This window comes from Drosophila serrata, unplaced genomic scaffold (assembly GCF_035046125.1).
Source record: "Drosophila serrata isolate PLE 108 unplaced genomic scaffold, ASM3504612v1 contig_382, whole genome shotgun sequence".
Taxonomy (NCBI): Eukaryota; Metazoa; Arthropoda; class Insecta; order Diptera; family Drosophilidae; genus Drosophila; species Drosophila serrata.
Genome location: NW_028257280.1, coordinates 2,895,568 through 2,911,395, shown reverse-complemented (window position 1 = coordinate 2,911,395; position 15,828 = coordinate 2,895,568). Strand labels below are relative to the sequence as shown.

The 15,828-nt window shown below is 47.6% G+C and overlaps 3 protein-coding genes across 3 annotated transcripts; 1 reads left to right on the top strand and 2 right to left on the bottom strand.

Annotated features, from left to right (window-relative positions):
* Positions 1-456: 456 nt before the first annotated feature.
* On the bottom strand, positions 457-2,479 carry PGS1 (Phosphatidylglycerophosphate synthase 1). The gene is made up of 2 exons (XM_020956284.2): positions 1,133-2,479; positions 457-1,076 (listed from the first exon to the last, which is right to left on the bottom strand). Exons 1-2 carry the CDS (start codon positions 2,195-2,197, stop codon positions 657-659), a joined length of 1,485 nt encoding a protein of 494 aa, XP_020811943.2. The 5' UTR covers positions 2,198-2,479; the 3' UTR covers positions 457-656.
* Positions 2,480-2,531: 52 nt separating this feature from the next.
* gwl (serine/threonine-protein kinase greatwall) lies at positions 2,532-6,296 on the top strand. The gene is made up of 6 exons (XM_020956283.2): positions 2,532-2,909; positions 3,303-4,142; positions 4,208-4,357; positions 4,414-4,545; positions 4,652-5,654; positions 5,721-6,296. The coding sequence occupies exons 1-6, from the start codon at positions 2,760-2,762 to the stop codon at positions 5,984-5,986; spliced, it is 2,541 nt and encodes an 846-aa protein (XP_020811942.2). The 5' UTR covers positions 2,532-2,759; the 3' UTR covers positions 5,987-6,296.
* Positions 6,297-6,415: 119 nt separating this feature from the next.
* Positions 6,416-14,939, bottom strand: Epg5 (ectopic P-granules autophagy protein 5). Its single transcript, XM_020956282.2, has 14 exons — positions 14,785-14,939; positions 13,984-14,732; positions 13,536-13,821; positions 12,783-13,471; positions 11,515-12,729; positions 11,314-11,457; positions 11,061-11,238; positions 10,037-11,004; positions 9,526-9,982; positions 8,706-9,462; positions 7,929-8,637; positions 7,543-7,863; positions 6,904-7,479; positions 6,416-6,848 (listed from the first exon to the last, which is right to left on the bottom strand). Exons 1-14 carry the CDS (start codon positions 14,812-14,814, stop codon positions 6,536-6,538), a joined length of 7,392 nt encoding a protein of 2,463 aa, XP_020811941.2. The 5' UTR covers positions 14,815-14,939; the 3' UTR covers positions 6,416-6,535.
* Positions 14,940-15,828: the final 889 nt, after the last annotated feature.

The window sequence follows — 15,828 nt, the reverse complement described above, 5'->3', positions numbered from 1 at the left end:
AATCGATTCTTTGTTAGCCGATAGGTCGATTATTAATTAAAAATTAAATTTTAATACTCAGAAATTTTAAAAAATAAAAAAATTCTCAAAGTCTAACTTGTTCTAAACTCTAAACAAATTACATGAAATAATGATACAAAAAAATATACATATTTGCAGTTGGGAAAAGTGTGGGTTGAGGTGCTGGCTAATCGGTAATCGATTAGAAAGTCCGTTTGGCGCTCAGCTTTAAATAAGAACTTTTTTTATGATGGAAAGTCGGCTTTAATTTTTTTATATTTACATTTTCTTAAATCCCATAAGTTGTAGAAAAAACTATATATAAAAATCTAAACTAATTCTTGGCCTTACTTTTTTTATAACAGATGACCCCAAAGATTTGGTCTAATTCTGAAAACCACAACCACCGTATAAGTTTGAACTCTCAAGACCCTTTGCTGATAAGAGAAACGCGTGTTTCCCCATTTATTCGGGTAAAAAATCCGCTTTATTCGTTAACAAACTATAGCCTGTGTACAAAAGCAACGATCACCAGCAATAGAAACATACACTTGCCCAGGGCAATTATTAAACACGAATTAGAACTACAGTAACTATTGGGAGTGGGTTGGGCCTTAACAACAACGAAAAAAATTTAACTATGATCGGTAAATAGACTAAAAGAAGTTCCTGAATATGCGTACGACGGCCTGAACCCATCGCGGCACTGGTCGCTGCACAATCTCACGCTCTGCCGTCTGCGACAGGTCATACAGCCGATCCGCCTCAGCCTGCAGACGCTGACTGAGGTCCTTGTTGGCCGTGACCAGGCACACTTGCGTCTCCAGATCGCGATTTACTGAGCGTTCGCCAAAGTTGGAGGAGCCAATAAGCGTGAGGTTGGGCAGTCGTGCCTCGGGCAGGTAATACCACAAGCCCTTGGCATGGTAGGTCCAACCGGGCTTCTCGTACTCGAAGAAATTGACGCGATGGTTCTGCTGCCGGCGCACCAAGCTTTCGTAGAAGCTCTTGGCTATCAGGGTGTAAGCGGCCGGAATGCCACCAGCAGGTCCCTTGGCGCCCTGGAAGCCATTAGCCTGGGAACAGTATAATAAATAATAAGCAAGAAATCAAGAAATACTTCATCACGTACATTGGGATGCGCCATCAGGATGCTGCACTTTGCCAGGCACTTGTGCGTGATGGTGTCCATGTACTCCTGCGTTAGGTTGAAGTACCCAGTGGCCAGTTTGAGCCGCGATCCGGCCACGCAGTTCGAGAGCAGGCGCTTCGTAACGACGCTGTCGTGGTGGATGCCAATCTGCCCCATCTCCATTAGCGGAAAAACCCACGTGTCTGCTTCCGGATTTAGCTCTCTTGCGCGCGCCTGTCGCTGGAACGTTTCCTGCACAAAGTCCGCGATCCGCTGTTTAGCTAGCTGGATAAACTGCTCCTTGGTGCCCTCGTACGGCAGGATGCGCCAGTTGCGGTGTAGTCCCTCGCTGGCATCCGGCGCCACCGCCAGACTAAACTCCTGCACCCGCTCTATGAACTGGGCATAGAAGTCCGCCAGCGGCTTGTCTTCAATGAGTATGTAACGATCCTGGCGGTTGGTGAAGTAATCATTGGACAGATTGGCCCCCGAAATGATCACGGCATCGTCGAAGAGGTAGACCTTCATGTGCTGCAGCCCGAGCAGCTCGTTCCAACGCGGCGGCGCCAGCCGCTTGGTCATCCCGCGCAGATCAGGCGTGTGGTACAGCGAGAGCTGCACCTGGCTGGAAAAGTCCCGAACCAGGGGCAGCAGCATGGTTTTCGAGTTGAGGGCGCCGCGGGTGCCGCGTGTGAAGTCCAGGAGCACGTTCAGCCGCAGCGCTGACTCCGCCTTCAGGCTGTGACGCAACGTCTGCACCACGGCGCTCTCCAGCTGACCGGTGCCCAGGTACAGGCTGGCCAGAACAATCCGGCGCTTGGCCCGCGCAATACGCTGCACGAGAGTGTCGTAAAAGTGTTGCGGCTCGTGGATGACCTGGATCTGGTCGCCGCGCAGCGGGAAGCACGGCGCCAGGTTGTGTAACCAGGTGAGGCTCTCCAGGGCCGGCGCTCCCGTAAAGCCAGCGTTGGCCAACAGGTTGGGCGTTTGCTGCAGGCAGCCGAGGAAGTCGCACTGGGAGACCGGAGCGAGCTCCTGGCTAAACAGGCGGCGGATGTAGAACATTGCGATGGCGGGTACCGGATCTCGACGGCTCCTTACTGGCTATGGGCGGCGGTGGGGTGATGTAAACGTATGGCGCATTGCTCACTGTCTACTGCGGGCTATCTGACACTCACTTCCATTCATGGGAGCCTGCTTTGCACGTGAAATTTGAATTTCAATAAAACGTAAATGTTTTCAGCTCCCACCAAGTGCGATAGAGGTGGAACAACATCGATTTATTATCACGAAACGAAAAGAGAGCGCAATTTGTATAGTCTGGCAACGCTACCGCTGTTTTTTAGTATGACCAGTTGTCAAGAAGGGAGAAATCCTGTCAATCCGTTGAAATCATTACAACCTTATTAACGAAAAATGAGTCGTGCACACTAATATTCCCACAAATAAAAAAAGGGACGCGCTGCTTTAAATTGTTATTTGAAAAGTTGTAAAAGTGCAATAAACAATCTGTTGGAACGTGTAACCAATACTCTGTATAAAACGGGCCTGGCCTTGAAACCCGTATCGCAAACCACTAAGAAAACTGCGTTTTTAGTGCGCATCAAGAGTTGGAAATCTTTGAGATATGGAAAACGCTGATGCGACTTCGCATTCGGATCCCCATATCGACTACAAAACCCCCAAGAAGACAAACTCGCTGTACGACAGTGAGCAGTTGCTGGACAAGATCAATATACTGACCACCAAGCCGGAGAATCACTCCCAGAATGCAAAGGTAACCGCGGGAAAGTTGTGTGACGACACACGTGTAGTTACAGTTATCCTAGGTGGGAATTCGAAATGCGCCAAAAGTTTGTTTTTGTTTTTTAGGCAAAGAATTATTAACGAAAAAAAAGATATCTTACAAATTGTATAGTTTAAAAAAAAAAAAAAACATTTTATTAAGTTCTAAAGAACACCACTCAAATCATAGCATTATTTTTGTAAAACACTCCAGATTCCTTTCTTCCTCCTTCTTTCTTTTCATTTTCTTCTGGCTTTATACAGTTAACTGTTACACTGGCTTCTCGATAAAGTGATCTCTTAAATGTTTATTGTTTAATACTGCTACAAAATCAATATTTAACATGAATAACTTATTAAAAATAATATTAATACTCCACAACAGCTTCCCACTATCAAGGACTTTGTTATCATCAAGCCCATCAGCCGCGGCGCCTTCGGCAAGGTGTTCCTGGGCTACAAGAACAATGACTCCAACAAGCTGTTCGCCATCAAGGTGATGCGCAAATCGGAGATGATCAACAAGAACATGGTCTCGCAGGTGATCACTGAACGCAACGCCCTGGCTTTGTCCCGCTCCCAATTCTGCGTGAGCCTCTTCTACTCTCTGCAGTCGCTGTCCTACGTCTACCTGGTAATGGAGTACATGGTCGGCGGGGATCTCAAGTCACTGCTGGCCATGTACGGTTATTTTGACGAGGTCACTGCTCGCTTCTATGTGGCCGAGATGGTGATGGCGCTGCAGTATTTGCACCAACACGGAATCGTCCATCGGGACATCAAGCCAGATAACATGCTGCTCTCGGCCAGCGGCCATGTGAAGCTCACGGATTTTGGCTTGAGCAAAATAGACATGCGACGGGATCTGGAGATATCGGATTTGATCAACTGCTCGCCCAACTTGAATGCCCGTACGCCGGGACAGCTGCTCTCGCTCACTTCGCATTTGTCCTTTGGTTCCGAAAAGAAGCTACAGGATTATGGTTCCGTTATGACCGGACAAGCGGCGGGTATAAGTGGGATGACGACAGGCACTGGCACCTCCCACCTGCTGCAGGCCATCAACAAGCATAGTCTGATCATGGAGCTCTCGGACAGTGAGGGCGACACTTCTCTTAATGATGCAGAGAAGACAAGCGACAGCAAGATTTCTGGAGTATCGCCTTTTTTCTCCGCCGAGGAGGTCAACGAATCTATAACGCATACGTGCACGACCAATAACAATGTGGGTAGAGAAATCTTGATCCTTGAACAAATTAATACAGCAGGTTGTGTGTTTCTACCTTGCAGCCCCAAGACAGCAGCTCCTCTTGCTCCTTTCACACCTGCACCTCGGACGATATTAGCAAGTGTTTGCCTCTGGAACCCACTGGAACTGCTGCCGAGACAGTGTCCAACAAGCGCCGTGTGGAATTCGCCCTAGATACGGCCAATTGCCAGGTGAGTGGCTATTGCTGGAGCCGAACCAGTAATTTCTATATTTATTTCGCATAAAGGGATGCAAGCTGGCCGTGCAGGACAGCAGCAACATGGCCACCAACAATGGCGGCAAGCATTTGCCAAAGCTGGAGACTGCAAACGATGCTTCGTTTGAGTTTTCCATGGTGCGCAGGCGGTCGCTCGACGAGGTGCGTTGCATGTGCATGTGTTTGTGGTTGTCCAGTCTGTCTTTTAGCATTTTATTTCAACAGTTATTCTTAAAATGTATAATTAATAAGCCCCAATCCCGTCCAGCGCAATCGGATCTCTAAGGGACAGGAGGACTCTGGCGTCTCAAGCCGCAAGGGCGACGACAACTCCAGCTGCCACCTGAACCTGAATAGTGAGAGCACGGCCTCGTCGATCGAGAAGAACGCCGAGAACCTTAGCCAGTCCAAGGAGGACTTAAGCTGCTCGGACTATTCGCGCAGCTATAATATAACAAATGCCAATGAAATGAGCGGCATCCACATGAACTCGCCCTTCCGGAACCTATCCAAGCACTTCAAGCGTCCCGACTTCCTGCGTGGCATGAAGCGGAAGATAAACCTGGTCAACCGTTCAGACAACATGTCCAACATGGATGCCGATGGCTCTAGTTCGGGCACAAGCAGCGCCCACACTGGGCTAACCCAGGAAATCGAGATCCTTAACATTGGCAGCAGTACGCCCAAAAAGCGAAAGGCCCGTTCATCGCCGATACGGGGAGTGCTCAAGGTGCGATCCCTCTCCGATGACGAGCTGCCCATTAACCATCTGCTCGGACCGGAGGCGAATGTGGCTAATGTGGTCTTCTCCACGCCCGTCTCTTCGCAGAAGCTGCCACGTCGGGATGGTGGTTTGTTGGGAAAACTAAAGGCAACACGATTTGCTCTGCCCCTGTCCATAGAGAATAAGAAACGCGAGCATGCAACCATCGAAAAGATGTCCGGTGTGCAGTATCATTTGAAGCTAGCTGACGATCCCACAATGTCGCCTATTAACCATGGAGCTGGGAACATACCAAAAACACCAAAGAATGTGAACATTAACACGCCGTTTCGTACCCCAAAGTCGGTAAGGCGAGGGGCACGTGTCTCCAACGAGCGAATCCTGGGCACCCCCGATTATTTGGCACCGGAACTGCTGCTGAAGCAGGGACACGGTCCAGCCGTCGACTGGTGGGCATTGGGAGTCTGTTTCTATGAGTTCATGACCGGCATTCCGCCCTTCAACGACGAGACGCCTCAGAAAGTATTTGACAACATTCTAAACAAAAGTAAGTAAACCTTACACCAGACCCATTACCCTCATGTCTCCTTATACCTCCCTGGCTTGCTTTCAGATATCGAATGGCCGGAAGGCGATGAGGCATTGTCGGTTGATGCAATGGAGGCTGTGGAACTCCTTCTGACCATGGATCCTGCCGAGCGACCGGCTGCCAAAGAAGTGCAGCAGATGCGACACTTTGCGTGCATTGACTGGGAAAATATTGGAAACACGGAGCCGCCGTTTGTTCCCACACCCGACAATCCCACGGATACGGGATACTTTGAGGCGCGCAACAACTTGCAGCACCTGCAGCTGTCCAACTTTGCAGTGGAAGACTGATTCCCCGTCTCAGCAATGTCCCAAGCGCTGTGTCCATGTTATTTTTATTATTTTTTATGTAGCAATATCCACAGAGTAGACCTTTAATGTTCACTTGTTATCGTTCGTCTCTAGCCCTATTTATATTTATATTCTCGTTTTTAAATTCCATTCAATTTTATCATTAATCATTTCGATGATCATAATCCCTCGCTATATCTCTAAATTCGGTAGTGAATTCGAGTTTGTTATTGTAACTACGCTTAAACAAATAGCTTCAAGTATAAACCCTCGAATTGTAATTAATAAAGTCATAGTCTAAAAGATGAAAGGTCCTCTATATCTGTAATGTACAATTTAGGCTAAAAATAAGCATGTTACGGGCTATCTCTGGTAGTAGCTAAAATTGTATAAAGAAAAATTGCTAGTATATCTTATAAATTTCCGAAATTGCAGCAAATTGATCACTTTATTCACCTTAAACCTAGATAGAACAGATATAATATATAGAATATATACAACACTTGAAAAATAACACATCTGGCTGTATTTGGTCACTCGCTCGGTTGGCTACGCCGCGCTTAGCTTGAATTCAAAGTCCCAGACCTCTGGAATGGTGGTGAGGTAGCTTTCCTCGTAGAAGATGCTGATCAGTCGACAGACCATATGTGGTACGGCCCTGACATCGGGAAAGGTGGCCTCCTTAAGCAGGCTCACAGCCCGGACAATGAGGGGTTTCACGTCAGTGAACTTCTTGTTGGCCAGCAGCATGGAGAGCTCACGCAGAGCGCTTTCATACTCTTCGGAGGGCAAACGCAGGTCCCGGTTGGCCGGAAACAGTGAGAAGATGACACAGGCCAAGCAACGGGTCAACACCTTTCGCCTTCAGAGGGAAATAATTAAGATTTAAGGAGTTCCAAGTCCTATTAGGATCTTACCTGTTAGTAATGACTTCCGTCTTGAGTCCAATTGCGCCCAGCAGCCCATCGCTCCAGCCCTCGGCCTTCGTTGAGGCAATCTGCAGGTGCCTGGCCAGCATATAGAGGGGCTTCTTCATTTGCTGATTCGTTTGCAGTATTTTGCAGCCACGCGCTACAATCACACCCCAGACGAGGGCCAAGCGGGGCTCTGTCTGCGGATTCGTCTTGATATTCTCTAGCAATTGGGTCAGGTCCTGGAAGAAGGTCACCTTATCGCCATCCGTGGCAATTTCCTCCACTTTGTATACCACAAATACGTGAAGGGAGAACAAGTAGCCGCCCTGCATGATGGGCATTAACTCTAGCTTGGGCAGCGACATGCTCAAAGCCTCCATCAAACCCATCCAGCTGGGTGCGTGCCAGGGGGCACTTTCCGACGAGGTTCGGAAGTAGCTCTCCATACTCGCCTCCAGCAGCGAGTAGATGCTGGCGATGTAAGTGTTCAGGTGCCCGATGGCGGGCAGCGCAGAGTTCATCACCAAGTTGCCCGGCGCACACTGCTGCTGCCAACGAATTAGTGTCTTAATATGGATGCTGAAACGTGATTAAAATGTATTTTAGCAATTATTTCCTGTGATTTTGATTGCTAATTCGTACTTGGACACCTCCTGGCTCTGTGCTTGAGTGGGCGCAACCAGTTCCAGCATCAAATTAAGAGCCTCCCGGCGCTGTTCCTCCGGAGTCCTATGCTCACTGCAGCTGCTGATGGCTCCGTCTATGCTGTCCAACAGCTCTAGAAAAGCCGTGGTAAATGCACGCTCACCCTCCTTGGTGGCGAGCAATTTCTTGTGCTTGGCTCCACAGGCACGCTGCAGGCGAACCATAGAACGGGTGTAGAGCATGCGCTTGGCAGTGCCCAGAACAACGGCATCCTGGGAAGAACGTTCCGGCAACATGGCACATGCTTGTCGAAGAAGTCTGCAAAGGAAAAGGTTCCCATTTAATTAATTCATGAGTTTCGCTTTGGGGCAGACAAGGCTTACTCCAAGACAGCTCTATCCGCATAGTTGCTCTCGGCAGGGAGCTTCAGGACAATGGCAGGCTCCACGCTGGCCACGAACCACTTAAGCAGCTGCTCCAGCTCGCTGTACTCCACCAAATGCCATGGGTACTGAACGGCTTCCTCGAGGATTTTGCTCGTATTCGGATGGATGTGAATGTTCGGCTCAAAGGCAATCTTCACAAAGATGCCAAACAGTCGCGACAGAATGGCCACCGGCTGGGACATCTGGGCAAACCAGGCGCTCCAATCAATCCGGATGAAGATGTGCCCCAGCATGGCGTGTGACTCCGGTAGGAATCGTTGTAGGCTATCATATAGCAGCTCCACGTGCTGGGCCGGCGGCAGGAAACGCTGCCAGGGAAGCTGAGCCAAGCCCTCATGAATGGGCGCTAACACATGACCGGCGATGTTGGGCTGCGCAAAGTGATGGATATACCAGGCGAAGACATGCTCCAGAATCTTGTTCGACGACGGAAGATACTGCAGCACTTGCAGTATAATGGCGACGAAGGAACGGATCATCAACTTGCTGCTGCTCACATGTTGCTCGCTCCAAGGGAGGAGCACCTTGCTCTGTCCGGGAGTGAGCTGCCTTATCCAGTGTGCCACGCCGCTGGTTGTTTGCTCGGTATAGGGAATCAACCAGGGACTATAGGTCTCCACAATGGATCCAAAAACTATGTCGCTGACTGTAGAGTGAATTAAAATATATATTTTCTGTGAGAGTTAGGTTAGTTAGTTAGTTAAAAACACTCACTCTGATCAGCTAGCAGCTCCTGGTAACTGCAAATGGCCAAAGCGAGCAGCACATGGCCGAAGCAGGTGAACCACAGCACCAATGCCTGGCAGTAAGCTTTGTGCTTGGGATACAACCCATGCAAGCCGTGATGCAGTCGCTCCTTTTGGAAGTGTCGGGACAATAGCAGCAGTGTATCCGTGGCCGCCTTCAAGGTAAATAATTTCTGGCGGCGCGAGAAGTCAAAGGCCAGTTCATGCACCTCCAACTCGTTCTGGTTCAAAGCCAACTCGGAACAGTTGGAACGGACTAAAAGGGCATTGAGCAGATCCAGCAGAACCACTGGCATTAGCTTTTGATCCGAAGTGCGATCCAACACCAGCTGCATCACCTCGCCAAAGTGTTGGGGGAAGTCATAGGCGAAAATGTGCACCAAGTGCCGGCGAAATTGATCCTGCAAAAGGCTACTATCCGGCTGTGACCAAGCCTCTAGTCCCTGGAGCACCAGCAAGAGCAAGCGATTGATCTCACTGAGCTTCGGCTGATAGGCCTCCAACCAGCCCAACAAGTCGAACTTGGAGAAGAGCACGAACAGGATCTGAGTATCGCAGTGCTTAAGGTGGGAGTCAATGAGAAACTCGTACATGGGAAGGAAGTGCTCGACATCAGTGCGGCTGGGAACAAAGACACCAGACAGAAGCTCCAGAAGATCAGGACGCTTCAAAGCCAATCGGAGCACGGCCAATCCCTGCGCGGCCTGATCTGCTTGCAGGAAAACCTTTCAATTAAATTTATAATTAAGATATAGTTTAATGGGGAACCTAAACCTTCTCTTTCTTACCCCAAGCTTCTCCAGCACTTGGAAATACAGGTCATGGGTGGGCTGAAACTTCATGGTCACCTCGTTGAGATTGTCCACCAGATGATAGAAAACTTGTACTCCGATCTGTGTGACTCTCGCTTCCAAAGGTGCCACTAAGAGAGCACCAATGCATACGCCAAACTCCTCGATGGCCTGTGCAAAACTATCCACGTTCATGGCCAACAGCAGATCCTCTACAATCTTGTCGTGTCGCTCGCGATTCTGTGTCTGTTTGCGGGATATAACCTCGTTGATGCGTATATGCTCCGGCATCAGGGTGATCTTGGCAGGCGCCGTACAAGTCCGCTGAAAGAGCAGGGAGTTGCACTCCTTTCGCCTGGTCTCTTCGTATGGAATCATCTGGTACAAGGCAGGCACACTCTCCAGGTAGTTGAGGTTCAGCGAATTCAGCTCGGACGTCTTGTAGTGATAAGTGCTAAGAGAAAAGGAATTATCAGGCTGTCGATATAATCTTATAAATAAATCTTACTTTGCCGTTGAGTTGAAAGTGTTGAGGCGCTTTTTCAGTAGATTCATAATATTGCCATCGATGGGCGGCGTCTGAACAGGTTCCAAGCGAACATGACTAGGGATCGGTAGCACCTTCTCGTAGGTGTTGAGCAGGCTCTTAATGTGCTGAGCTGGCGGCTGTCGCGGCTTCGGTTGCACCGGTGTCCTGGGTGCCCTTTGATTTGCGACTCTCAACACCTTTCGTGCCCACTGATCCGCCTGATGTCGCTGTTCCTTGCGCAAATTGGCAAGGCACAGGAACTCCGTCCAGTGGTTGACATGACCACCCAAAAGCTCACGCAGCTTCTCGCAGTTGTACTGCGCTGGCAGTGCCTCGGCATCGCTGGTGAACCTATTGATCTGGGTATCCTCCAACCAAAGTCCACAGCTCTGCATCAACTTGCAGCAGCTGCGGTAGAAGTGGGCCATGGCATCATCGTTGGCGTTCTTAGTGGCCATTGCCGAGTAGTACGCCTCGGCGGACTTCAGTTGCGACTTAATACTTTTCATTAAAGGCACATTGTGTTCGTAAAATTTGTCGGCGACTCCAAAGTTGTGACTAAAGTTCAGCGATTCGTTTTCAGTAGGCACTCGCCACAGATACAGCTCGAAAAACTTCTGACACACGATGGGAAACAGAGCATGATTGCTGTCCATGCTGGCCAGCAGCTGCGCATACTTGAAAATCACCAGTTGGCTTGCGGGAAAGGCAGTAGCCTTAGTCAACGAAATGGTTTTCTTGAGAGCCGCCTCCAGGGGCTGAGCGGAAACTTGCCGCAAAAGTTCCGGCCAGGTGCGGCTATCCACCAGACGGAATTCGATCTCGAGAAGAACAAGATTTAGCCAGCAATTTTGAGGCGAGATGAGGGGAATGCGTGATGGTGACTGACCGCCGAAGAAGGCCTTCAATGCAGATCCTTTGGGGGCTGACTTCCAGTCCGTGCAGTCCTTTGAGAATGGTTACAGAGGATAACTCCATATTTATCAGTTACTTTAAGGCTTACTTTGTAAAAGTTGTAAAAGAACTCCACAGCCTGCACACGGCAATCGGGAAATTGATAGGATATACGCAGCATTCTATCAAGGAGATACAGTAGATTCGAGTTTTGTGACCAGCCCGGCAGCGTGGTAAAGCAATTCAGCCAGATATTGAGCAGATTGAGAGGTGAGCACAGTCCATAGCTAAAATATTGCGAAGTTTTAATAGTTATGTATATTTAAACGAGTTTAATAGTTAAATATGTATTTAAACCTTACCTGGTATAGGAGACAATCTGATTATGCAGCATATTGTCTAGAAGCTCCAAAATGGGTCCAATTGAGTTGGCATAGACCATGTCCTTAGCCAGCTTCAAGTAAGTTCTGTCCGCATTTAGCAAAGTAACTAAAAGTCTCTGGAAACTATTTAAATGCATTATAGTTAATTAATCATAGTGGAAAATAAGAGTGTTAACAAACCTCTCGCAATTCGCCAACGTTTCTGGAGTCTCCAGGAAGAGTGGCACAATCAGCTCCAGGCACCGAATGGTGGCCGCATGCCGGTGATCCAGCAGCAGTTGCTGCAGCAGATTAAATCCATGCTGGCAGATCAACGGAATCGAGTGACCATGCAGGCTGACCAGCATGCCCACATAAAGTGCCAGCGGGCGGTTTTCGTTGACACCTTGGAAAACCATTTCCAGACGCTCCATTTCGGGTATAAAAAGCAACGGCTCTGTGGGGTGTTGAAGGGTACGTTTCACCGATTCCACTCCCTGGTCCATGAGATGTAGTCGCAGCAGGGAAATCATGCGCCAGCACCAGTTGGTAAACTGCTCCCTAGTCGACTGAGTGGAGTCGATGAGCGATGAAACCTGACGCACACTTTCCGAAATCCCAGAGGTGCCGATAATTTCAGGAGCGTACTTGTTAAGAGCCTCGTTCACCAAATGGGCCATGCGCACATGAATGTTGTGGGGCAGAAAGAGTCGTCCCTCGATATCCAAGCCCCAGTTCAAATGACCGATGATCAGGCGCGCCAACTGACTCTCCGAGGACTGGTAATCGAAGTGAAGCAGCCAGTTGGACAGCACCTCAAAGCTGTCCATGCTCGGGTGCCAGTTCTCTAGCGGCAAAGCCTTGAAGAGATAGGCCGCCTGGTCGACTTCACCAAAGCGCATTTTCAGCTGAACGAGCAGGCATCCAAACAGATCCTCATCCATCAAGTTGGCCAGCATATCGCGTGCAGTCTTGTAGCAAATCTCCCTGGTAGATCGATGGATATAACCAATGTAGAAGATATGCAGACAGACGGCCTTTACTAGGCCTCCATCCTTGGAGCGATTCCGATCGTTGGCCATCTCGAAAAAGGTCTGCAGAAGGTAGTACATATCCTCGGGCGCCACATCCGCATTGGCCAAATCAAATTTGTTCCAAAAGTCGTTGGCTTGAAAGGCAGCCTCCGCATTGCTTACCAGGTCATTGGTCAAGTCCGTGGGAAAGCCCACGTTCAGGTAGTAGAACAGATGCCAGACCACCTCGGCATCTAGGGCGCCGAAGGGCAGAGTTGAGAAGTACTGCCATGTGCCCAGATTTCGTGTGCGATATATATAACCGCAGGCACGGATGAGCAGGGCTTGCAGCTCCACCTGGATGCGTTCAAGCAGGTCCAGAGACTTGGGCAGGTTGTTATTTCTGTCAAAGAAAGGTGTTAAAACTGGTATATGAAGTGCTTTCATTTAACTTACTTGAACAATTCGTGATAATCGAAGACATATTGCAAAGTATGACGTACTAAGCGTCCAAGACGTTTAGCCAATTGTTTGTATCTTTCGTTGTTATAGGTCAACAGCCCCTCACCCAGTGTTCTAACCAATTGGGAAAAGAACACAACCACGGAAAGCATTTTCTGGGCTGAGATCATATCCGGCTCGAGTATGTAGTCCTCCAGGAACTTTTCTATATTCATTGCTGACATAAATATCTTCTCGAAAGGCAGTTGGTTTAGGAGGGCAATTAAATCACTCTCTTTCAGTCCAATGCACTCGCCGGTCGGTGTGTGAGAGTCCTCGCCATCCGAGTCCACCACTATCCAGCGTTCCGTTGCTCCCGTGGACTCTGTCAGATCAGAGTTTGCCTGGGCCTGACTCTTAAGATACTCATTTCGCTTCTTGACGGGCATAAGGAGGATCTGTAGCACGGCCATGCAGTGATTCAGTTCGGGAGAGTTCAATTCGAGTGGAAGCTCATTGTTTTGGGTGCTGCGACCCATTGCTTGCATGCCCGGCACTTGCAGAAATTGAGCGGCCCACGAGCCAACACCATTTGGACATCGCAGGATGTTGAAGAGCAGGAACCAATGGTCTTCTCTAGTGGCCAGCAAGAGTTGCAAGGCAATCAACTTGCGCAGCCATTCCTTAAGGTCCTTATCGAAGTTCTAAAGGCAAAAAAGAAAAGAGTGAGTACGTCTTTGCATGAGAACAAATGAGTAAAAGACAAACCGCATTGGGACTGCGACGCCGGACGAAGCTGAAGAGTATCGAAATGGCTCGCCTTAGCTGAGAAACGCACTCCAGAGCTGGGCCGGACTGCACCCTATTTAATGTAATCCCCGCCTGGCCGTCTGTATGGGAATAGGTTAACAAGTCGTTGATGATCTGATCTACCTTCACTTTGGTTATCTTGGCTGTGATTAGGTTGTTGGTGTATGTATGGCAGACCAGATCATAGAGGCTCATGAGATGAGTCTGCGCCAGTTCCAACTTGATGGGATTCACCTTGATGAGACTGATATACGATAGGGATCAGTGGTCAAAATATAGCAATTAAAGTTAAAATCTATACATAAAAATATCCAAAGAATTTTATGCATCGATTTTAACGAGTGCAACGGAAAAGCTTATTGTTTACATTAATTCAACCTGCAGTACATATCTCTATTTCACTTACTCGTAGGTTACGCTCTCTTGCACCACGTTGCCATCGCCGCAGGTTCCCGAAAATGTACGTGTCACCGGCTCTCGCACCCAGATTTGTTTCTGGGTGTCTGGGCACGATTTGCGCAGCTTCTCTACGTCATGGAGATTTGAGGTCAGCTTCCCCTGCAGTTCGTAGTACTCCAAAAGGGCAGCATACAGTGGATCCGATTCGCTGGATTCTAGCAGGGAGTTCATGAGAAACTCCAGCTCAAACTGTTTGGCCAACTTGAGGTCGGGACAATCGTAAATTTGCTTCAATTGCTCGGCACTCAGTGGATTTATGTGGCTCCGTGCCAGGGCGAAGCCAGTGGGTGAGGACTCCGCCTGACGGTAGACAATCTTTGAGCTGTGCTCCTCTACCTGGGCATTGGACAGGTGCATGGGCTGCAGGTTCGGGTATTGAACAATGCGGACGTTAGTCGAGGGCGGGGCTGTTGGAGCACTGGGCTCGGTTTCTACTTGGTTTTGGGTTTCCATTTCCTTTTCCGCTTGTAGTTCTGGTTCGAGTTCAGGTTCTGGTGGCAATTCCTGAACATCGCTGGAGATGCAGCAATCGTGACTGATAATTGGCTGGCCACTGGCCAGAGCAGCCACTCGCTCAAATTCCTCCAGCAGCGACACATTTTCCACTGGTCTTTGTTCTTCACTTGTTGATAACTCTGCAGTTTCGTCTTCCTCTTTTTGGGCCTGCCGTGCGCCTCCACGAGTCTTCTTGGTCTTCTGCAAAGGATTTGATCAGTTTCGGGGTCCGATTTGTTTTGCATTAACTCACATCCTTCTTGGGCTTGACTAGCGTGGCCATGGTTCACCTTTTAATTTGCTGTTTCCCGAGCTTTTTGCGTTTTATTTGTGCATCATCGTCTACGCCGCTAAACAATAAAATCCCCACATAATAGGGATGGGAGAAACAAGAGACCAGCTGGGGCAATCACGAGCATGAATAACTATCGTATGGTTTGTACACGTTAAATTTAAATTAAATTTGAAAAATTGCAAAAAAATTTAAAATATTTTACCTGAACGAAACTTAAAATGTTCTTTTATTAAAATCAATTATTAAAACAAAAAACCAATTGTCGAAAATTATTTTTTCAAATATCAATTTATACAAATCTGTATATTTGTAACATACAGACGGGTTCAACTGTTTATAAACTAGGCTTCAAATAACTTTTTTTTTAAATGTCAATAAATTAGTCAATAATTTTCTGAATATTATTCGCCACAAGCACAAACTACTATCGCATGATTTGTACACGTTGAAATTAAATTAAATTTATAAAATTTCATAAATTTAAAAATATAATATCTAAACAAAACTTAAAATATCGTTGTTTAAAATTGGTTATTAAAACAAAAAACTAATTGTCCAAAATATATTATTGTATACGTTGAATTTAAAAAATATATTATATATATATTTATAAAACTGCATTCATTTTTATATATTTACAAATCCCTTCATTAAAATCAATTAGTCAAACAAAAACCAAATTGTGAAAAAGTATTTATTCAAATATTAATTTGTATCTGTAGATATGTAACACATAGTCGGGTTCAACTTGGAATAAAGTTTTTCTTAAAAATTACCTACATCTACCATTAATTTTCTGTACATTATTGAATATTTGTAAAAGTCTAGAAAAATACTATTTTTTTAAATTAATTATTTAATTCATACAAAATATTTCGTAAAAACCTAATTTTACTCGACTACTTGGCGTGACTCACGTCACGTCGCGGACACCTGTAGCCCTGCCCATCACTTTCCTTATCGATGGCTATCGATAACTGCACTGATGGGCAGCACTGGCCA